Below are 24193 nucleotides of genomic sequence, written 5' to 3'. Positions count from 1 at the left end.
TATGTTGTTGTTCTCAGTTGCGATGCAGAAAGATTCAGATGCCTCTGAAAAAGTGGGTTTTTTACCCACAAAAGCTTATGTTCAAATAAATTTGTTAGTCTTTAAGGTGCCACCGGATTCCTCATTGTTTTTTAGAAAGATTCTGGGATAATACAACATATATTAGTGTCTCAGCACTTTCTAATAAGGAATAAAATAGGAGGCTGACTAAGCATTAATCAAATGCCAAGCTAAAGTGACATTTCTCACCACTTAAGATAAGTCTGAAAATCCAAAGTCACTTAACTCTGAAGCAATAAATTACACATGCTGCACGTACAAGGAAAGCTCCAAAGGCTGTCAGATTTGCATTTAAACCAGAGACACTTGCTCTTTAACAATCAAAGAGCCACTTCATCTTACAGAACTGTAGAATAAGAACATAGGAATGCCATACTGGGTCAGACCAAAGGTCCATCTAGCTCAGTATCCTGTCTTCCTACAGTGGCCAATGCCAGGTGCCGCAGAGCGAATGAACAGGTAATCGTCAAGTGATCCATTCCTTGTTGCCCATTCTCAGCTTCTAGCGAACAGAAGCTAGGGACGCTATCGTGGCCCATCCTGGCTAATAGCCATTGATGGACCTATCTTCCATTAATTCATCTAGTTCTTTTTTGAACCCTGTTCATAGTCTTGGCTTGCACAATGTCGTCTGGTAATGAGTTCCACAGGCTGACTATGCATTGTGTGAAGAAATACTTCCTTTTGTTTGTTTTAAACCTGCTGCCTATTAATTTCATTTGGTGACCTCTAGTTCTTGTGTTATGAGAAGGAATAAATAACACTTCCTTATATGCTTTCTGCATACCAGTCATGATTTTATAGACCTCAATCATATCCCCCTCTTAGTTGTCTCTTTCCAAGCTGAAAAGTTCCAGTCTTATTAATCTTTCCTCATATGGAAGCCGTTCCACACCCCTGATCATTTTTGTTGCCCTTTTCTAAATCTTTTCCAATTCCAGTATATCTTTTTTGAGATGGAGTGACCACATCTGCACTCAGTATTCAAAATGTTGGCATACCATGGATTTATATAGAGGCAATATATTTTCTCCCTCATTATCTATGCCTTTTTTAATGATTCCCAACATTGTTTGCTTTTTTGACTGCTTCTGCACATTGAATGGATGTTTTGCGACAACTACACACAATGACTCCAAGATCTTTCTTGAGTGGCAACACCTAATTTAGACCCCATCATTTAATTTGTATAGTTGGGATTGTTTTCCAGTGTGCATTTATCAACATTGATTTTCATCTGTCATTTTGTTGCACAGTCACCCAGTTTTGAGAGATCCTTTTGTAGCTCTTTGCTGTCTGCCTGGGATTTAAGTACCTTGAGAAATTTTGTATGATCTTGCCTCACGGTTTACCCCCTTTTCCAGATCATTTATGAATTATGTTGAATAGGACTGCACCCAGTACAGACCCCTGGGGGACACCACCATTTACCCCTCTCCTTTCTGAAAAATGACCATTTATTCCTACCCTTTCCTATCTTTTAATCAGTTACCAGTCCACAAGAGGACCTTCCCTCTTATCCCATGACAGCTTACTTTGCTTAAGAGCCTTTGGTGAGGGACCTTGTCAAAGGCTTTCTGAAAATCTAAGTACACTGTATCTACTGGATCCCCCTTGTCCACATGCTTGTTAACCATGGTGACTCTTACCCAACAAGTCAGGTTTACTGGTGTCTGTAATTGCTGGGATCACCTCTGGAGCCCTTTATAAAAATTGGTGTCACGTTAGCTATCCTCCAGTCATTTGGTACAGAAGCTGATTTAAGTGATAGATTACAGACAACAGTTAGTAGTCCTTCAATTTCATATTTGAGTTCCTTCAGAACTCTTAAGTGAATACTATCTGGTTCTGGTGATTTATTACTGTTTAGTTTCAGTTTGTTCCAAAACCACCTCTAATGACACCTCAATTTGGGACCGTTCCTCAGTTTTGTCACCTAAAAGAATGCCTCGGGTTTGGGAATCTCCCTCACATCCTCAGCCATGAATACTAATACAAAGAATTCATTTCGTTTCTCTGCAATGGCCTTATCATCCTTGAGTGCTCCTTTAGCACCTCGATCGTCCAGTGGCCCCACTGGTTGTTTAGCAGGCTTCCTACTTCTGATATACCTAGAACATTTTTTTGCTATTACTTTTTGATTCTTTATCTAGCTATTCTTCACATTCTGTTTTGGCCTTCCTAACTGTACTTTTACACTTCATTTGTCAGAGTTTATGCTCCCTTTCTATTTTCCTCACTAGGATTTAGCTTCCACTTTTTTAAAGGATGCCTTTTTGCCTCTCATTGCTTCTTTTACTTTTGTTGTTTAGCCATGATGTCACTTTTTTGGTTCTCTTACTATGTTTTTTAATTTGGGGTATACATTTAAGTTGAACCTCTATTATGTTGTCCTTCATAAAGTTTCCATGCAGCTGGCAGCAATTTCACTTTTGGTGAAACTTTTGTACTTTTTAATTTCTGTTTCAATAAATTTCTCAATTTTGTGTAGTTCCCCTTTCTGAAATTAAATGCTACAGTGTTGGCTGCTGTGGTTTTTCCCCACCACAGGGATGTTAAATTTAATTATATTATGGTCACTATTACCAAGGGGTCCAGCTGTATTCACCTCTTGGACCAGATCCTTTGCTCCACTTAGGACTAAGTCAAGAATTGCCTCTTTTCTTGTGGGTTACAGGACTAGCTGCTCCAAGAAGCAGTCATTTAAGGTGTCAAGAAACTATCTCTGCCTCCCATCCTGAGGTGACATGTACTCAGTCAATATGGGGATAGTTGAAATCCCCCATTATTATTTTATTTTAGTAGCCTCTCTCATCTCCCTGAGCATTATACAGTCACTAAATCCTGGTCAGGTAGTCAGTAATATATCCCTACTGCTATATTCTTCTTAGAGCATAGCATTACTATCCATAGCGATTCTATGATACAGTTTGATTCATTTAAGATTTTTACTTCATTTGATTCTACACTTCCTTTCACATATAGTGCCACTCCCCCACCAGCAAGACCTGTTCTGTCCTTCCAGTGTATTTTGTACCCTGGTATTACTGTGTCCCATTGGTTATCCTCATTCCACTGAGTTTCTGTAATGCCTATTATATCAATATCCTCATTTAGTATAAAGCACTCTAGTTCACCCATCTTATGATTTCTATATAAGCACTTTAAAAGCTTGTTTATAAGCACTTTTTAGCTGTCTGCCATTACATGATGTAATTGAATGGGACTTTTTTTCATTTGACTCATTTTTTTCATTTCTCATCAGGTCCTGCCTGTATTTTTCATCTTCCATCCTCTCCTCCTTACTAGGACATAGAGAATCTCCATTAATAAATCCTCCCCTAGAGGATGTCTCTGTCCAAACCACGTGCTCCTCGGGACCTATCCGCTTTTCTCCAGCGCTTAATTTAAAAACTGCTCTATGACCTTTTTAATTTTAAGTGCCAGCAATCAGGCTCCACCTATACCTGACTGGAACCAATCCTTCTTGTATAGGCTCCCCCTTTCCCAAAAGTTTCCCCAGTTTTGAATAAATCTAAACCCCTCTTTCCCACACCAAGGTCTCAATGCATGGTTAAGACGATGGAGTTCTGCCTGTCTAACTGGCCCTGCGGATGGAACTGGAAGCACTTCGGAGAATGCTACCATGGAGGTCCTGGACTTCAATCTCTTACCTAGCAGCCTACATTTGGCCTTCAGGACCTCTCTCCTATCCTTCCCTATATCACTGGTACCTACATGTACCATGACCACCACCGGCTCCTCCCCAACACTACACATAAGTCTATCTAGATGCCTCGAGAGATGCGCAACTGTTACACCAGGCAGACAAGTCGTCATGCGGTTCTCCTGGTCATTGCATTATGCCACAAAAAAGTATAAAGCTATTTAGAACACACACTTGCATGTAGAAAACTTATCATAAAAGCCAACAATACCATTCTATTAGAGTAACTCTCAGTGCTATTACATGTTGGCTATCTACGAGGACAAATACAGATTTAACCTGTCTGTGTACTTTTTTCTCTAGGGCAAGTGCTACATCACCATAGAGAGATTAAGCAAAGTTCGTTTCTCAGAACTCTGAAAAAAGTCCTTGTGGATCAAGATCTAAATTTTGAGTATTGCTAGTTTAAACTGAGACTGCAGACAGCAGTCCTTACTCCATGAAGTGTATGGTGCTAACGAATCTGAGAAATGTGAAGGGCACATTGCATTGTGTAAAGTAAAAAAATAAAAGGTTTTAAAAAAGAGAGAGTAATATGCTGGGCTGACCTACTGAGAAGAGTCTAGCTGCCAATTTGTGATTTAGCAGAAAAATAGGGATTGGGTGTGATTAGTTTTCTTTAGCCATGTGACTATACAGACCCTTTTGTCTCCTAAGCCATTTTCTTCTAAAGCACCCTCTGCACAATGGCTGAAGTATTTAGAGTACAGCATGGCTTTGCTCTGAGCCAAGTACTCAAAATGCTAACACAAATTAATTCTGTTAATGGATTCTATTTAATGGATTTGGTGTTTAATTTGGCTAGAGTGGGAGAAGTAGAAATAGAATTGCTTCCATTTTGTTTTCTACAGGTTTTGGAGATTTTAGGAAAGAAGTTTCCTGTTGTAGAAAATGCAAAAGGCTACAAGGTGTTGCCCCCTTATATCAGAGTGATTCAGGGGGATGGTGTGGATGTCAACACGCTGCAAGAGGTATGAATTTTTTCAATGTATCAGATGAAATTGGCAGTGTCCTCCTTTAATCTGGAGTCTATTAGAACTAGTCAGATGTTAATGTTTCTTTACTGACCCATTCCTAGCCTTCATTCTGTACACTGCCCACAAACCCTACCATACAAAATTAATGTATTAAAACAACATGAGGAATAAAAAAAACTGCACATAACCTAAAATACGTCTCTTAATCTCACTGTTGTAATTTTTATTCTCCCTTATCTCATTGTTTACTTTAGTCCCTCCCATGTTGAAACTGTTTAGGATTAAACTCAGGGCAAAGATCTAGCCTTTTCTTTGTCTCTAGTGTTCCAGTCATGACTTGTGCTATGGCAACAATAGTAATTAACCAGTTTGAATTGTTAGGTTGTAAATTAAATATGTCTGCATTCAAACTTTCAAGGTATACTTGTGCTTTTTGAAGGAGATACTTTTGAAAGCAAATGCAAAAGTATCTACAAACCATTGTTAGTATAAAATATGGTGGGGGCGGCATCTTTAAAAGCCAGCTAATGAGAATAACTGAGCAATCCATGTTTTATGCAAAATTATACCACATTAACCTACTGGTGCCCGATAGTCTGACAGATGGATACATAGTTCTTAAATTTAAAAAGTACAATTTTCAGCAAGGTAGAAGCCTAAATTTTTATTACCTGGAAACTCTAGTGACAAACTTGCTACTGTCTAGTGGATGGAGGTGCAGAGCAGGATTGGTTAATCTTATTTCTGTACTTCATCAGTTACTTGATGTTAAGAGTCTAGCCATCACAGGATTAATGCCTTTTGCTTTGAAAATGAATGCCCTGTGCAATGCTGGTATTCATTATCTTCACCTTAGTAAATACTGTTGCAGTGCTACAAAGTAAATTAGGAAATACTCAGTTCAGTGAAACCTCTTAGATATTGGAAGTACACTCAGGAACTCCAGTTCACCAGGTCTGAGCAGCTTTGCATTCTTTTGAATTAAGGACTGGAGAAACTAGACCACAGAAGTGGGAGTAAAGCAGTGGCACACTGGTGGGAGTCATGCAGCTGTTCAGTTTGATAAACCATTTGCATGTTTAATCTGAGATCCACGAACATGAACCCAAACAACAAAGTTACGAAGGTGTTTACATGTCACTGACAAATCCTCAGAGAGAGGATGATAGTTGGGATATCGAGTAACAAAATCATTAGTGGGAAGATTGCCTTGTAATGAAAAACAGCTAACAAACTCATGCCATGACAGCCCTGAAAAACACATCTGATTTTCTTGGTTTGTTTGACGGAAAGAGTGATTTGACGAGAATAGACTTGCTGTATAATGCTCAACTGTGATAACAGCAAGCATGAAATAACTGAATCTGGATATTCTACTCCTAATGGCATTCTGTGCTAAATAAATAGAAATTCTGCACACAATATTTCAAAATTCTGTAAGTTTTATTTGTCAAATACACGTGGGGGCTCCAGCGTGTCATTGGGGAATATAGATCACTGGTGCAAAGAGGTAGGCTATCACTCTGTAGCTCCCTCCCAAGGACATGGCTCAGCAGTGAGGCTGCACTCAACCCTGACACAGCACAAGGACCGAGCCTGTCTCAGAAACACTCTAAGGCCCTGCTCCTGTGTGCCAGGTACACCAGGTGTGGGAGGGCAGGCTCAGCTCTGCAGGATCGAAGTATGGAGGGGCTTAGTGTGGGGGATCCAGGTGTAGGTTGAGAGAGTTCTGTGTGAGGCAGTCTGGATGCACATGGGCTTGTTGGGGAGTTCTGGATGTAACGATAATGGGACTCTGCATGGAGGTCCAGGTGAAGGTGGTGGGGGCTCAGCAGGGCAGGGTCTGGGTGTGGGGGGGATAGAGTTCAACAGGAGGATTTGGGTGTGGGGGGACTCTGGAGAGGTCCAGATGCTGGGGGAATGGGGCTCAATGGGGTGTGGGGATCCAGGTTTAGCTGGTTGGGGCTCGGTGAGGTGGGGATCCAGGTGCAGGTGGCTCATTGTGGTGGTCCAGGTGCAGGGGGCGTGGGGCTTGGGGGTGTGTGTGTGATCTGAGTGTGTGTGGGGGTGAGGCTAGGTATGAGGGGGTCTGGATGCATGAGGATTGGGTGAATGGGGGAGCAGCTCCCCATAGAGTGATCCCTCCCCCTGCAGCTAAGGAGCGATGGGTGAGGAGTTTGCAGAACTTCCTGCAACCTAGGGAGAAATCTGGGAATGGGTCTGACTCTGCTCTGGATGCTGTCCTGGAAAAGAGGAAGTCCCATCCTCCCCAGATAGGACTAGTAGCTGAGCCCAGCACAGGATAGGAGCCACCAGCCAGGTCTTCCCCAGTCCCACCCCTTGCTCCACAGTGATTTACCTCTCTGCTGGCTTCCCGGGGCACCCAAAACGTACTGCTGGGGAGGGTCGCATGACTACTCTTGTGGCTTCCCTTTGCTGTCAGAAAATTATTTTTCTGTGGGAAAGCAAAGAAATCTGTGGGGATCATGAATTCTGCGCATGCACAGTGATGCAGAATCCCCCCAAGAGTATTAGTCTCTCTTTAATACATAACTACTGAACACTTGGTAACCTTGTCTGTCTGATTGTTAAACAGAATTCAGTTGTGAGTTAGAATATATTGGACCATAATTATTCCTGGTTTGACTCCATTGACCTCTGATGGGGCTACACGAGCAATGAATTTGGCCCAGTAAACTCAGTCTTTCCAGAAGAAAGCCAGTGAGCTTCTGCGAAGACTTTTCCTTAACCTGACAAAATTCTAGGAGGCAACAATTAGTGTTATACTAGTCTTTAAAATATATATTTATGGGGAGGGGGCTGGGACCTTGTTCTTCAGGATATGTAGATTCAGTACTGTGCTGCAAGGTGTAAATAGGACAGGAAAAGTTTTATTTCTAATACCTAATGTGAGAGGAAATGGACACAAGGGATAAGTCTGTATTTAAATTACTATCCTATTCAAATCCCAAAAATGCAGGATATAAAAATATATGTACAATTTTTCCCCACATGAGCCTTTTAGCAGCATAGCATTACCTGCGAGAATAAAAACAGTCGTAACACTTGATATAAGAGAACCAAGTTTATACTTATTTAAAACTACAAAGGCATTCTTACTCCTGTTGTTTCAATAAGCTCAGATCTCTCATGCTGATGTACAGGACATCAGTGCTGGGATTGCTTTAAAGAGACACTTTCAAGTATTTTACACACACAAATGTGTGTAGGTTTCATGTAGAATAAAACATTTTAAAATAGTTTTACATGATCTTATCTGTATATACATATTCATAGTGATTACTTTTCTTTTAAACTCTTTGAAAGTTTGTTTTAATTTTAAATATTCCACATCAGTGTTGGAATCTCAAATGTAACTACTGTGTCATGTACCAGGTACAGTACTGTGGTGATGGGCATGCTATGAAAACCTAGAATGAGAAGTTAACTGATCAGCTTAGTTCACTGTCCAAACTAGATAAAACAGAACCAGCAGGAAGAGTGTAAACTGGATTTTTTAAATTCTTTTTTAATAGGAGATACTGGTAGCACAGGTAAGGAACCTTCTGTTTGACTTCTTATTTTGATGTTTTCACTTTTAAATCATTGCAATCTGCTAACTGCAAAATATACTAGACCTTCAAGAGATTATCTTTGAGCATCAATTTCCACCCATCTTAAAATTCTTATACTAGAGAATCCTCTAGTTTGGGATCATGACAGATGGGCTAACAATGCCTACAATGGAAATGGTTAGCTAAGCAGTTCTCAGACTGTGGGTCAGGACCCCAGAGTGGATTGCCATCCCGTTTTAATCGGGTCACCAGGCATTAGACTTACTGGGGCCTAGGGATGAAGCCAAAGCCCAAGCCCCATTGTCTGGGGCCAAAGGCTTCAGCCCTGAATGATGAGGCTCAGGTTGCAGGCCCCCCAACTGTGGCTGAAGCCCTTGAGCTTTGGCTTTGGCTCCCTGCCTGGGGCCATGGGGCTTAGGCTTCGGCTTTCCCCACCCAGGGTGGTAGGGCTTGGGCAGGCTCAGGCTTCAGCCTCCTCCTGGGACCATGTAGTAATTTTTGTTGTCAGAAGGGGGTCGCATTGCAATGAAGTTTGTTAGCTGGTCAAAATCTGGACACTTGAATTGCTCTCTCTGTATGAGCTGGAAAGTACACCACTCCCTCTGTTTTGCCTCTACCACAATGAGAAACTCTGCTGTGTGGCATTGCTCTGGGGAAAGGCTGCAGACCTTTGAGGTTTTTGGTGGAAGTAATTCCTTCCTCCTCCTCTTCTTGCTTCTTCTCTTCCTCTCTGGAAGCACCAAATGTGGATCTCAGCAGAAGAGTCAGTGATAGAATCAGAACTTTGCTATAGCATTAGCAAGGGTCATGCTATAGCATTAGCAAGGGTCATACTATACCCTACACACACAAGGTCATTCTGACCAACAAAGGTCCTTCATGATGGGAGTGTGGATGGATTGAAGCCAATTTTTCATCCAAAGGTGTTTGTTCATCAGCAGAGATAATCGAGGAATGTGTCCACAGCATAAGAAGGCCCACTGTCCAGGGATGCCACAGACAGAATGGGGTGAAGCATATGGCTGGATGCTCGCTGAAGGGGACCAACCCTGCAGCTGTGATTTCTTGCCCCACTGTAGTACACAACTCAAGCTGAGCTCAGTTATACCACTCTCTGCATTGGTAATGCCCATTAACCTGGGAGTATTCCCTCAGAATGACTGGTCCTCCCAGGCAGTCTCATGTTCCTGGATGAGATGTTGCTCATGGCCATCTTCTAACAATTTTTTGGAGGTTGTGCTTGAAGGGAGTCTGCACAAACAGCTCTTCCTTGTCTCCTTCAGTTATTCCAGAGGAAGAGCTCAATGCAGAGCTATACAGCTAAGGGAGGTGTTGAAATAGCATTTTAATAGCAAGTGGTGTGTGTTGGTGTAATGTGCTCTTATCTGGCCCTCCTGTTTGCAGCCTGGTATGAATTGTGTGGTGATAGCTGTATATATAGGAACAGTGTATTGTCAGTGCACTCATTAATATTGCTTGTGAATGATCTTTTGGAGTTGAGACACTGCGCAGTACTAGGTAACTGGTCCCTTTCAGAACTTCTCAGCACCATCCAGCATTTGTTGTGAACTAATAATGAATACGGTTAAGATTTTTGTCACGGATATTTTTAGTAAAACTCATGGACAAGTCACAGTCAATAAAGAAAAATTCCCAGAAGTTTGTGACTCTTACTAAAAATATACGTGACACAATGGAGAGCTCAGCTGCAGGATCCCCACACTGCCCACAGCGGGGGGGGCCCCTGGGAGCACTGCCTGTGGGGGCTCAGAGCTCCAGGGTCCCCTTGCTGTCCCCGGTGGCTGGGAGTTGTGGGGGCCCCACCGCCGTCACAGCCGTCTGGGAGGAGCAGGGGGACCGTGCTACTCCCAGCTGCTATGGGCTGAAGTCAGAGGGCTGCAGAGAGAGGAAAGCTCAGAATTGTTGAACCCGCAGGTCTGTAGCATCTGTGTTTGCTTCCTGAGACGTCCCAGTATGTCCTACTGCATGTCCCTCTCCTTTTCCTGCATCTTTCTCCCCTCTACTCCATCCTTCTCCAGGCTGTTGGCAATGGTGATCCTCCAGCCCCTGTGCTCATTGTTCAGTGCCACACTGGCTTGCAGGATCTCCTGGAATATGTCTTCATGAGACCCCTTCTTTCTCTTGGTTGTCTGACTCAGGCATTCTGCAGGTGTGGAGGGGGAGAACCTGAAGCCCACAATGGCAGCAGCTCCAGATAAAACAAAAAGGTACTATTGTTAGTGTATTCATTAGGGAAAGTGAAACTTAAGATGCTAAACACTCCTTTTGCTCCCAAAAATTGCAAGCACTCCATTCTCACTTCTGCTTCCAATTGATGCTGAGCAGTGCACAAACAGCCAGGGTGAGTATGGCCCACCCAGGGAAGGGGAAATGAGGTAATAGCTCAGTTGCATGATTCTAGTAGTATAGGGCAATGACACTGAATACTTAGTCTGCAGAAGAGAAGAATGAGGAGGGATTTGATAGCTGCTTTCAACTACCTGATTGGAGGTGGGGGGTGGGGTGTTCCGAAGAGGATGGATCTAGTCTGTTCTCAGTGGTATCAAGTTGCAGTGTGGGAGGTTTAGGTTGGATATTAGGAAAAACTTTTTCACTGGGAGGGTGGTGAAGCACTAGAATGAGTTACCTAGGGAGGTGGTGGAATCTCCTTCCTTATATGTTTTTAAGGCCTGCTTGACAAAGCCCTGTCTGAGATGATTTAGTTGGGAATTGGTCCTGCTTTGAGCAGGGAGTTGGACTAGATGACCTCCTGAGGTCCCTTCCAACCCTAATCTATGATACTGGCACTGTTTTCCACAGGCGGTGGTGATTTTAGCTGATATCTCACTCCTGAGTGTAACAGAGGCAGCGAGAATACAGCTGCTGCTGGTGACCTGATGCTGCCCAGGCCCATATGCTGCTAGCTTGTGCCTGCTGAATATATCGCTGGATGGTGTGGGAAAATGTACTACCAGAGTGGAAGAAATAAGGCAGCTCTCCCTAGAAACATATGGCAGAGATTTGCAGAGTACCTCCATGAAAGTTTCATCGAGATCTTTCTGGAGGATTTTTGGGACATCCCTGTGCATTTAGTGCTCCACATGGACACCCCTGCCTAAGTCTAGAGGAGAATGAAAAGCAGAGAGCAACTCTTTCTTTCTTGATTGTACCACTATCTCTTCTAACATGAGTAAATTTAATGAGAAGTCAAAAGATGTGTTCTGCTACTTTTTGTTTTTGATGTTTTTTTTTATGTCAGTAGTAGCCCAATTTAAGTGAAGACACATGCACAACTAGGTCGACGTATGCTGCCTTGCATCGACCTAGCTTTGTAGCGTAGACCAGGCCTGAGATTGGCTGGCAAAGTCTGCCATGGTCTGAACGTTATCCCTGGGACAGGGTGTCCCCTTCTTGTACTGTCCCATCATCCTGCTCGAGCTCTCCTTTAAAGGAGCCTCCGCTGCTCTGCAAACAGTCATGTTCAGTGTCACAACCTTCAGACTTCCCTGTCATAGGTTAAGGCCCTGAACAAATCATGCAAGGGGAAAGTTGGGCATGTTAAATATCCTGAAAAGTCTGCTGAAGATCTTGCTGCTTTGGACTGCTAGATCTTTTAGTCTGCCATTCTCCCCTACTTAGAAAGACAAGGTGGGTGAGGTAATACCTTTTATTGGACCAACTTCTGTTGGTGAGACAACTGTACACTGACCTATCAGGAGGTACTTACACCCTTAAATACAAAGTTGTTTAGCATAAATATTTAACACGCATTTCAACAGTCTATAACCCACTAAATGCCTCTTCTCCTGCCCCCCCCCCTTCCCTCCTTAATGGGTGTTAACTGGCCACTTCCCCTGGAATGGTCCCTTGGAATGTGTGTTAACTAATGCTAAACAATCTGTTCCACCTTGTATTTAGCTGTGACACTTCAGGCATGTTTCCCAGACCTGAAGAAGAGCTCAGTGTAAGCTTGAAAGCCTGTCTCACTAATAAAAGCTATTAACTCACCTGCCTTGTCTTTCTAATATCCTGGGACCTACTGGGCTACAACAACACTGCATATTCTCCCCTAATCTCTTTTCATTTAGCTCTTCCCTTTCTCTGGATGACCTGGTTGTCACTTCTCATCAGTTATGACTTCAGGCTAGGGATTGTCTGTATGAGAGAGTAAATAATTTTAATGTAACAATTTAAATGTAAACTGTCCCTTTATAACAGAAGAATCCTCTCATCTGCGACTTTTGCACTCTGATTAGTAGTATGTTTATAGGTGGCTCCAAGCACTGGAAGTTTCTTGACCTGAGTTGTGACATGCTTTCCAAGCTCATATAGGGGAGCAGTTCAGGAAAATAGATCTTTGACCAAACAGCTTATCTGGCCATTGTGGGTAGGGCTAATACATCAATCATAACTCTGGACTAGAGGATTCTTGTGTTATGAGAAGACATATTTATTTTTGGTAAGTTTTTAAATTGTCTGCATTTGCATTTAACTTTTTTTCTGATAACTCTCAGAAAAGATGGTAAAACAGCTGCATATTCCAAACAAGAATCGCTCGAGAACTTTGGTTGAAGAAGAGGGTAAAACAAACACTCTACCATTTGAATATCATCCTAGAAATCTCTAATACAACTAATTCTAGGCTTCATATATTGCCCTATTGCAGTTCTTGGTAGAGGCAAGCAAAGCCCCCCTCTTGGTGTTTGTGGGTGAAAAGATCACTTTGTTTCAGAACACATCCTATAACTTGAACATCTTTGAAATCTAAAGTTGGCCCACAGTTTTGACAACCATCAGAAGGCTCTTGAATGCCACCATGAAGGATTAAGTTTGGGCAAAGAAATAATATGCTTTAGGGCTCTGTGGCTGGGTGTTGCATTATTGTACTACTCATGTCTTGGGAAGGGAAGGGATGGTGTTTTATATTGCATGTTACAGTGCAAATAGCAGTTCTCCAGCAGTAACATTTTATAATTATCTCAGACTAAAATATCAATTAAAAATTCAAACAGCATGCCAGGTATTGACAAAATTTTACATATATCTTCTTGATCCTAAATGCTAGCTGGCTTAATTGTCTGTCTGTAAAAGAGCATCTTCTCAAAATGTGCAATAACAAATTATGGAAAATGGCACTTCAGCCCAGCTCTTAAAATACATTCCTTTATCACTGTTTCTTTTTCTTATCAGATTGTGGAGGGAATGAAGAAGAATAAATGGAGTATTGAAAATGTTTCCTTCGGATCTGGTGGAGCTTTGCTGCAGAAATTAACTAGGGATCTCTTGAATTGTTCCTTCAAATGCAGTTATGTGGTGACCAATGGCCTTGGGGTATGACCTCTAATTTTTTCACTCATTTTATCACATATGAATTCCAAGTTATGGACATCTCAGGTATGGAGATTGTCCATAACTCTGAAAGCTTCGTAACTCTGAACAAAACGCAGCTCTGGCTACAGCAGTTCACGCTCCGGGCCAGGTTCCAGATGCAGCTAGGCAGCTTCTTTCTGGCGAAGCTTGTCCCCTTCCTGATTGGCTGAGGGAGGGGTGGTGAAAACAACACCCAGAGCTTACAGAAAAGCAGTGGAGACCCCAATGCTGCCCCTGCTTCAGCTGCTTTCAGCTGGAAGCAGGGGCTCACAGCTTTGCCTGCGAATCACAGCATCTTTAGCTCCTAGCTGTAAGTGGGTGCCTCATGCAAGGTGGTGGGAACGGGGACAGGGAGCTCACATGTGCCCACCTTTAACCTGCAGTACAGTATTTGTTTTTTTTCTTGTTCTTGTTGTCTCTGCCTCTGCCTGATTGGTTACTTCCAGTTTCATGCGGTGTCCGGTTGACCAGTCAGTCTGTAATTCTGGTTTTTGTATCTTTTGAGGTTTTACTGTATTTGTATTGCTTCACGTTTCAATCACATGTTAGTACCATCTGCATGATGTGCATGAGCACTCATTTGAATATCTCCTTTTATACTTACTAACATTTCACTTTGATTTCCAGGTGAATGTCTTTAAGGATCCAGTAGCAGATCCTAACAAAAGGTCAAAGAAAGGTCGACTCTCTTTACATAGGACACCCAGTGGAGATTTTGTTACGTTAGAAGAAGGCAAGGGGGATCTTGAAGAATATGGTCATGTATGTATTCTGACTTATCACTGCCAGAAGTAGATGACTTCATTCCCAATGCGAACCCAAACTGAGAGAAAGTAGCTTAGATAATTAAGCTTGATTTTGAGATTTGTTTTCAGTCTTAATATTCGACCAATAACCTCTACCAAATAATCCCAGAAGCTCCATCTGTAGCAAATTCAGTATGAACAGCATTGTAGTTATCACTTAGTTTTACTCTCTAGTATTTTCATTTGGGATTATAGGAAAGGAATGGGAAAAATTGCCTGCCTTTTTTCATATCTGAACAGTCTGTTGATGAAATGTAGAATGCTCTTACTGTGCAACCTCTGTAATACTCCCTCAATATTTAAATATCTTTTGTCAGCCGGAGTCTTTTTAAATGGATTTTTAAAAATCCAGTTTCTGGTAAAGAACCCTCTAGAGAGCATGTCCTCATTTATTTCCTTTTTTAAAAATTAAGGTTTTCTGATATGTTCCTAAAAGCCAAGCTGCTGTTCTTGTCCTGTTCTCAAACCATTTTTAGCTCCATTCTGTTTACGATGCCATATCTGCTGTGTGTGGCATTATATACTGTATTGCTGAGCATAGCCTTCAAAACTGCATTAAAGTTGTCTAAAATTTTAAATTCAACTTTAATTGTGCCATAAACTTTGATTAATCCCTTGGCGCTGTACTCTGGAGGCCACAGAATATCTCAGTAAATGCATCTTATTTCACTGATTTCCCCCCCACCCCCTTTACAACAAAAATCCAGTATGTTCCTTCAAGATGTACCTGGGACGTCAATGACCAGTTTTACTGTTAGGATGACAGCAGACCACCTCAGTGAATTGATCTGAATCACTAAGCATTAGCACACTCCTACTAGATGTTTTGGAGGCAAAAGGAGCTGGGGGGAATGTTTTCAACTTCTCTCAACATAAGGACTCTTCTCATTTTCAAAATGATCCCATCACCAGTAGGGTGTTGTACACCTGCGCTGACTTGCACTGACCCACTCTTTCTTATCTTCCCACTTTAGCACCCCAGTATCTGCTTTTCCGTTCCTATCTTTTATCTAATTTGAGAGGAAGAGGCAGGATCTAGCTGTAGAGAGAAGTGGGGTACATTGGAAGGCCCACCCTAGCAGAGAGCCTAGAGCTGTTGCTCATACAGCCACATCTCCCCCCCACCCACCCATACTGTTTCTGGCACATCACATCCCTAGTAGCCCAAAAATAACCAAGGAATTGGCCAGATGCCAAGTAACACCTGAGAATTGCCTGACTTGCTATGGGTTAAATATTATATTATTGATGATTATGCTAATTATGGTTTAGTGTTGAATTTTTAAACACACTTGGCATAGGCCTAATTCTGTTCATATTGAAATCTGAGGTAAAACTTCCTTTAACTTCAGGAGGAGGAGAATTAGGCCCACTCTGAGCACTTAAAAAAATACTGCCCTTAGAGACTTCCAGACAAGGATTTATAAACTAGCCTTGCAATGCTTCTTCCAGTTGGTATTTCTCCACTTTTCACATGTAAGAAAGCAGAAATTAAATGACATGCTCGAAGTGTTGAGCTAAATCTGGGGCAAATCAGAGAGTAAATCCAGCATTCCTGGCTTCTAGCCATTTCATTGCACTGCATGTATTCATAATACTTGAAGAGGATTTAAAAGTTCACTGCCTTTTGGAACGCTGAGTCATGTTCAGATAAGCACTAAACAACATTTGGGTGCAAGAGTGAAAACAAGTAGCTGTAGTTGATCAGTAGCAGCAGGCTCAGTAGATTTGAAGGAGAGGAAGGAGGTGACTTAGTGCATAGGCCAAGAGAATCAGTTTCAAATGTAGAGTGCAGCAAAGAGGGGAGATACAAAGTCAAAAGGATAGGAGAGGAGTTGAATGCAGGACGAAACCACTACTGAGAGCTCTGCATTGGCTTGACATTTAAAATGGGCTCCTGACTTTGGTATAGAAGGGATATGTGTGGGGCCTGTGATATGCGTGCTCAGAGAGGAAATACTTGGTTGCCATGTTTTAAATTGGAGAACGAGGTGGTGAGAGATGTATATGCTATCAGCTGTTGCCCAGGCTTTCTGAATTGTCACAGTGCTTGGTTGGCAAAGAAACATCAGATAATTGGACTTGGATTTCTTACTGAAAAAAGGACTTTTCTTGGAGGGGGAGTGACCATTCTTGCCTTTGCAGCCACTTCACCCAGTAGCCACTTTCTTCTCAATGTTAACCCTACTTCTCTGAGGAAGCAGTTAAGACATGAGTTACCAGACATGTTACACTTGGTGCAGGTGATCACAACAGGCAGTAGCGCATTCTAAAGGAAACCTTTACAGATAGTTGTGTACAAATAGTAGAGGCCCTTATAAAGGGATCAAATGTGTGAATTGTCAGCAGCATATGGCAGCTGGCAAGACAGTACAATGGCAGCGCAGTTTTTGGGGAGGAAGAGTCAGGGGAGATTGCATGACTTCTCCAATCCTTTGGTCTTTTTGGATCCATTAACTGTCTCCAGATGAAAAGTGGCTGTATACAGGAAATTTCCTAAGTAGTATTTATGCACAGATTTTTAGAATCTTTATTCTCCAGGTTACACTAACATGCAAATGAGGGTAGAGGCAACTATATAACACATCTTCACTGCAGAACAGTTTGTCATAGAAGCTGCCTGGTGTATCTTGAAGAGGAAGAGAAAGGTGCAGTTATACAGACTTGCCTGTTCACAAGCAAGGAAGGCACATACATCACTTTTGCCTTTAGATTTCTCAGACAGATCTATAATTTCTAGGGCTGTTGATTAATTGCGATGAATTGCAGTGTTAAACAATAGAATACCAATTGAAATTTATTAAATATTTTGTCTGTTTTTCTACACTTTCATATATATTGTATTCTGTGTTGTAATTGAAATCAGTGTTTATTTTTTATTATGAATATTTGCGCTGTAAAAATGATAAAAAAAAATAGTATTTTTCAGTTCACTTCATACAAGTACAGTAGCGCAATCTTTTTGTCTTGAAAGTGCAACTTACAAATGTAGATTTTATTTTTTATATATACTGTACTCAAAAACAAAAACAACGTAAAACTTCAGAGCCTACAAGGACACTCAGTCCTACGTCTTGTTTAGCCAATTGCTAAGACAAACAAGTCTGTTTACGTTTACAGGAGATAATGCTGCCCGCTTCTTATTTACAGTGCCACCAGAAAGTAAGAACAGGTATTTGCATGGCACTGTTGTAGGAGGTGGTATATTTTGGGAACACTTTGAGCCCCACAGAGTAACACACTTGTCCTTCCTGGAGGTATCTAGCTTTCAATCATAGGAGGTAGGCCTTAGCACAACACAATTCAGGACCTCCAAAGCTTTGAGTCTGTTCAAAATCAGGCAAAATACGGTCCTCCATCTCTAGCAAGTACAATGGGTAAGGAGGAAAGATTTGCTGCCTACTGTGTTGAAGTGGCTTATTCATTAATGTTACTAAATGGAAGCTGATACAAAATACTCGCTGCTCCCCAGGCCTGGTTGACTAAAATTGCAGGTCCATCTGATGGCAGCTACTCTTGTTCACATTAACAGTCAATACAGAGTTGGCTTTTGTTACACTTCTAACTTACAGCTTGTGTCTTTGGTGATGCTCTGTTTAATACAAGGATATATGCAAAGGAGATTTCTGTGGGATGCTGGAAACAGGTTTTCCAATAGTCATTTCAGAGGGGGAAAATGTTTTGGTCTCTCTACACACTGAGGGAAGTGAGTATCAGATCACACCTTTAGTTCTAATATCAGAATTACACTCAGGTGTTGGTCAGTGAGCTTCACCTTTCCTATTAATTGCTCTAGCAGTGTGTATAAAATATCTTCCCCACTCTTAGTTTATGTGCTTTTCGCAGTGGCATGGTACAAGAGGTTGATGTCTTAATTTATTTTGAGATAGTGTGTACTAATTCTTTGTACTAGAAACGCTACTACACATGCATAATATGACTGAAATATTTATAAGATTTTAATAATGTTAGAAAGAAACACAAAAGTTAGTCTCTTAGCAACTAAGGGCCCAATCTCACAAACACTTTATGAGGGTGCTCATTTTTACATATCAGTACATTGATGTCTACAGGACTGCTACTCATATTATAAAGTTGAGCAGTGCATACGTGTTTACAGGGTCATATAGAAGTTTACACTTGACAGTGTAACTAGTATACATGTGTGTTCAGCATCTCTTCTTGAAAGAGATCTTATTTCACGTTCACTGAAACAAAGTGGTATCTGTTACAGGATCTCCTTCATACGGTCTTCAAGAACGGAAAGGTAATGAAGTCTTACTCGTTTGACGAAGTAAGGAAAAATGCCAGACTGAAGGACAGTGAACTAGAAGTGGCACCTCATTATGTTTAATTCCGTGTCTCTCTGTGTAATGAGTATGTACTGCATAGCTAACGAGTTTGTTGTACAGATCTGTGTGTTTGTGTTTTATGATACATTATAGCCAAATTATTTGTTGGTTTATGGACATACTGCCTTTTTTCTTTCCTTTTTTGCACCAGTCTTTAGAAAAGATGAAATTAGGAAATGGTCCTTACAATGTAAAATCTATTTCATGCTAAAGTGTGCTTTTTAGGGCCCTTTGCCAGTAGTGATTCAATCTGGTATTGATCTTTTCACAAATGAGACAGAACAGAGTAACATTTTTATACGGAACAGAATATCACAAAATGGATTTACATAAAATTATCACGCTTACTTTGTTTATATTTAACTTGTATTTTTGTACAAACAAGATTGTGTAAAATATATTTAAAGTTTCAATAATTAAGTCTCCAACTATTCATGATCTTTATGACCACAGACTTCCAAGAAAATATTTTGGAGGAAAAATCATTGCCATTTGTCCATTAATCAGCAAATAAACATGGTCTTAAAGTTTCTTGTGACATTGTACCATTTGAAGGTTAAATCAGGACTTGTACCTACTTAAGACCCATAGAATTGCTGACCTCACTGTTCCTTATAGTTATCTGTAGTAGTCATTCTACATTAAAGAAAATTACTGTTCTTGCTGGAATCTTTAGGTACTATAAGCATATAGGCCTTGCTAGCAGTGTATGGTATGTAAATGGAATGCCAAATTTGAAAGAATTCTCTACTGCAGCTTGTCTCTTGTCAAGTATAGTCCACTTGGCATATGCACCTCAATATTTTAAGAGTAAAGTTTTTAAGAGAGATCCTCTTCCACTACAGAATATACGTGTAAAATACTGATAAATATGGAAGCGGTGTATTTTAAAGTGATTATACTTATGGGTTTATTTTTCATATATTGTAAGTGACATGACTTTAAAGTGAAATACTGGACTGGGTAGTGCACTTTTTTACTTTTTGTATTTTTTTCATTGATTTGCCTTTTATCAGACTGGATGTTAAATTGTATAAATATGTTTAACTATTTTTTGTTAAACAACTTTAATAAAATATTACGCTAGACAAACTCCTTTTACGTGAATCCCCCCAGGGGGGACATGATACAGAGGGATAATTATGAAAACAAAAGATATGAAAGGTACTTTTTAGTCAGCTGTGCTTGATTTTATTCACTCTCTGCATATGCTTGCTTGAACACCTGCAAGAGGACAAAACTGTCAATGATTTTGTTTGACAAACCATAGCAAGTTTTCAGATGTTTGTACTGTAGGGTGGCTCTTAACGAAAAAATGAATGCTTCCTTTTTTTAGAAAAGCAATGGTTTCTGTAACGTTATCCATGCTAAAGAGTAACTAAGTCACTGATCATTGTACAGGTGTTGCATTTGGTTCTGGCTCTAATGTATTAGCAATTGATGTTATAGGGCAAATGGTTTAGAAGAGATCAAACAATTTAGACCAACCACAGATAATACAAAACATACTTTTATTTGAAGGAAGCTTAAAAAGCCATACTTTATTATTCTTACTGTCACACCAAAAAGGGCCACATCAAAGAACTTGGGATGTTTCCGGGATGTTTCCGGGATATGAAGTTAAAACACTTAAGCCCAGTCACAATAGTTTGTTTTATTTGTTTAAAAAATGTTTTCACTCTTACTGTATGTGATTATACACTTCAGTGATGTATCGTTTCAAAAAGTAGAGTTTTAAAGTAAGATGATAAACACTGACCTTTCACAGCCTGGATCTGCATTCTATTGCTGTTGCCCATATTATTCATATTTGGTCAGGAAAGATTTTAACTCGAGATAGGATTAGTAACAGTTAAATAGAATAGAGACTTTCACTCCTCGATATGATCTGTATTAGAGAATTTTATGATGTATGGTATTAAAACTTTCATTCTGTACCAATAAAGATTTTGATAACTATTGACTACCCATAACTGATATTTTTGTAATTAAAAGCTGGGGATATGCTGTGAAAGCACTGTTTTCTTTTTGTCTGTCATGAAGTACACAAGTGACTGTTTGATATTCTATCTAGATTTCAGTTTATTTGGGACTTTTCTATGAATTCCCTAAGCTGTGCATGTCACTTACAGAAAGTCATGTCATTCATTTCAAAATAATGTTAGTACTTTAATCTCCTGGTGCTAGTCAATTCTCAACTCTTGCCACCAAGTGTTTGGCAGTTGACATTCCAGACACCAAAGGGTTGATAGTGATGTCAGATATAACCTATTACTGTGCTTGAACCTTACAATATCGTAATTCTTCCATACTGAAGCAAATAGCATATTTGGGTTTGCTTTAAATAATTAGATTTGTAGCCATTGAGATTTTAATTATCCCCATTTAATTATAGTACAGTGTTTGTATTTAAAAATAGGAGTTGGACGTTTTGTGTTAATACTCTAAATAATTTATTTGTAACCAGTATTTAGCATAAGAAGGATTTTATGACTATTTTTTCCTGAGATGCATGGCTATGAAACTGATGCTAAGTCTTTCTGTAACAAGATCCATCTTAGAAGATCTGAGGAGAAAATAGAAAAGTATTTATTGTTTTATTTGCCAAAATTCAAAACGTAAAGTTTTAAACCATTTTTCTAGTTTTACATTCCTCCTTAACTTGTTTAGCGGAGAGTAAATATTCTTCACTTAAATCCTATGTTAAATGTACTCAACATTAAATACAAATATGTAATAAAATGGAAATAAAGTTTAGTTCTGGTAGTGAAACACTAATATCCATTTGATTTTGTTTTAAACCTGTGATGTTGGACATCAGATTTCTTCCACATGCACCCATTGCCAGCAGTTTGGAAAGAGTATCATGGCACCTCAATTTCAATCTACTATATAGGCTAACCATACAAAGTGAACAGTTTACATAAGTGATACTCAAACTGAGGCTTGCAAGCCACAAGTGGCTCTTTAATGCATCTCCTGCAGCTCTTTGCAGAACATCATATTAAAACTGTGATTTTAATTATTAACCAATCAGGATGCTTTTACTATGTTATTAACCAATTGTAATTGATAAAATAATACTTGGTCAGTCATTTTGCTGTGAGTATTGTATATATAATATAAATAATAATTGAAGCAATGAATTTGCAGTACTCTGGCTCTTTCAGGTAATGTTTAGACTTGATTTGGCTCGTGAACCACTGAAGTCTGAGTATCACTTGTTTACATTTATGTATTCGATTTAAAACACGTACTGGAAGGAGGTGAGGCGGGTTACATGCATTCCATGTTTGTTATAGGACTTGAGCAAATCCCTACTCTAGCACCTTATTCCACTTATAGTTTTTATAGGTACTTGAACCTAGACCACTTATCCATGATCTTGATATACTGCTGCGGGAACACTAGGTATAAAAACCCCAAGGGCTTATCACCCTTTATATTTCACACAATTCTGAGTCAAGTGAATGTCTTCTCCTTGGGACTTGACAGTTTCAGAATAAAGTTGCTGAAAAGCTTGTTCAGAAGCACACTAATCATCCTCATCAAAAATGTAATGTAAATGCTTATGGAGCAAAATGCATATTCCCAGACCCCTAAATTAAATCTGTTAAGTATAACATTTTCATAAAAATGAAAGAATGTCACTTTGGAATCCCCTGTGCCCTACCTGCAGAAGCTTAAAGAACTGATGAGCATACCCTATGATTACAAGCTCTCTTAATGAGGCTGTACAGAATCTTGAAAAGGGGCAGCCCTGATCTTAGTGACTTCTCTGGCCTACAATAACAGGCTGCTTATTGTTAGACATTTCAGTCTTATGAGCATGGTTTCTCAAAAGTATATATGTACTATATACTGTAGCTAGGACCACACAGCTGACTGTACAGCCGACTGTCTTGGTAAGCTAGTTAAGCCATCCCATTACAATGCTCCAGGCTTCTGATTCCATCATAGTCCCATATTTTGTGAGTTAAGTTACTTGTTCCCAGATATGTAAAGTGTTCTTTGTGTTGAGTGTCCTCATAGAGTAGCTTATGATTCACTGTATGAAGGAGACTCTCAGAAAACTTCTAACCTAAAATAGCCCTAAAAATGGATGTGCTTTTTCCCCTGCTTCCCCAGCCCTGACATAAAATATAAAATAGTACCTAGATTGAGTTGCTTAAGGTAGGAACCTTGTCTATTTGTCAAAGTGTCCATTACATACTATATTAATGATTAAGAATAATAGCGTCGTACATGCCTGGGATAGAAATAGTAGCAAAAATCAGCAGTCACTCTATTTCTGATTTATACCCTCCCTTTTTTTGGGAGGAGGTAATAAGTGGAGTGGGTCAGTTGAATTATAGGGTCATTAAACCAATTTTAAAGTAAAGCTATAAAGAGCATAATGAATATACAGTTTAAGAATTGATATGGTTGGCTGGCTTGTTTTTCTAGCCTGTGTTTTTATGAGCCCTGCAGAGCCAGAAAGGCTCACGTAAATGTATATACAGTTGCAACAGTGCCTTAAGAACCAAAACTAGACCCCAGAGCCTTCAGATTGGAGCATTTCGTGGCTTCAGTGCTATAGCAACAAGAGCTCATCTCTTCAGCGTATGTCTCAGGTGCATTTTTCCAAGAGGAGCAAGGCTGATGCAAAGGCAGCTATGGAAGCTCCTGCAGAAATGGGATAGCTCACCTGTTGTTCTCAGCTTGTCCATTGCAAGCCCCTGGCTGCGCTGTTGACAAAAGCAACCAAAGGGCCTCTTCGTTGCCAATTAAGACTTTGAGGAAAACACCAGGCCAGAGATCAACCGTGACGCACAAAAGGAGAGATCAGAACATAAGAACTTGTGTGACCTTTTACTTCTAGGAAGCACCTGGCTTGTCACTTTGGCCAAGAAGAAGGAAATAAGTGGATCTGGGTAACAGCTTATGACTGTCTAAAGCTGTATGGCCTTCTTACACATGCTTCCTGAAAGATCTCCACCCTATTCCTGTTTCATGTACCCTTGCTTGAGTCCCACATCTGTAGCAACAGGTTCTACTGTTTACAAAGCTGCTAGCATTTCTAGACTCAAAATTGAGTCCACTGTAATGCTAGCTAACAAATAGGTATTGGAATTATTCTCTGTGCAAGGAGGCTCCATTCCATGAAGGTGTTTGGGGGTCGGAGATGTATGGATTGTGGGGGTTTATATTCATGTCATTGCAATGGGGTTAATAACCGGCCCCTTTTTTTTTTCTGCCTATTTTCAGATTCTTACCTCTTGTTTAAACTCATTCAGGGTGAACTGCCCGCCCTGTGTGGGGGGAAGGAGTGGGGAGGGGTGTTGCT

The 24193-nt window shown here is 40.4% G+C and overlaps 1 protein-coding gene across 2 annotated transcripts in view; it reads left to right on the top strand.

The window, feature by feature from the left end:
• Positions 1–20791, top strand: part of NAMPT (nicotinamide phosphoribosyltransferase) — a 73893-nt gene extending 53102 nt beyond the window's left edge. Inside the window, exons 8-12 of one of the 2 annotated variants that reach the window (XM_032787316.2) lie at positions 4639–4758; positions 8301–8318; positions 13530–13670; positions 14337–14471; positions 18750–20791. In XM_032787316.2, coding sequence (XP_032643207.1) covers positions 4639–4758; positions 8301–8318; positions 13530–13670; positions 14337–14471; positions 18750–18869 — 534 coding nt within the window. In that variant the 3' untranslated portion in view covers positions 18870–20791. The remainder of the gene's footprint in view (positions 1–4638; positions 4759–8300; positions 8319–13529; positions 13671–14336; positions 14472–18749) is intronic. The other variant, XM_032787317.2, reaches the window with a different exon arrangement.
• Positions 20792–24193: the final 3402 nt, after the last annotated feature.

The sequence above is a fragment of the Chelonoidis abingdonii genome, chromosome 1 (genome assembly GCF_003597395.2).
Source record: "Chelonoidis abingdonii isolate Lonesome George chromosome 1, CheloAbing_2.0, whole genome shotgun sequence".
NCBI lineage: Eukaryota > Metazoa > Chordata > Testudines > Testudinidae > Chelonoidis > Chelonoidis abingdonii.
Note: the sequence above shows the minus strand (reverse complement) of the source record. Positions and strands in the feature narration are given on the sequence as shown.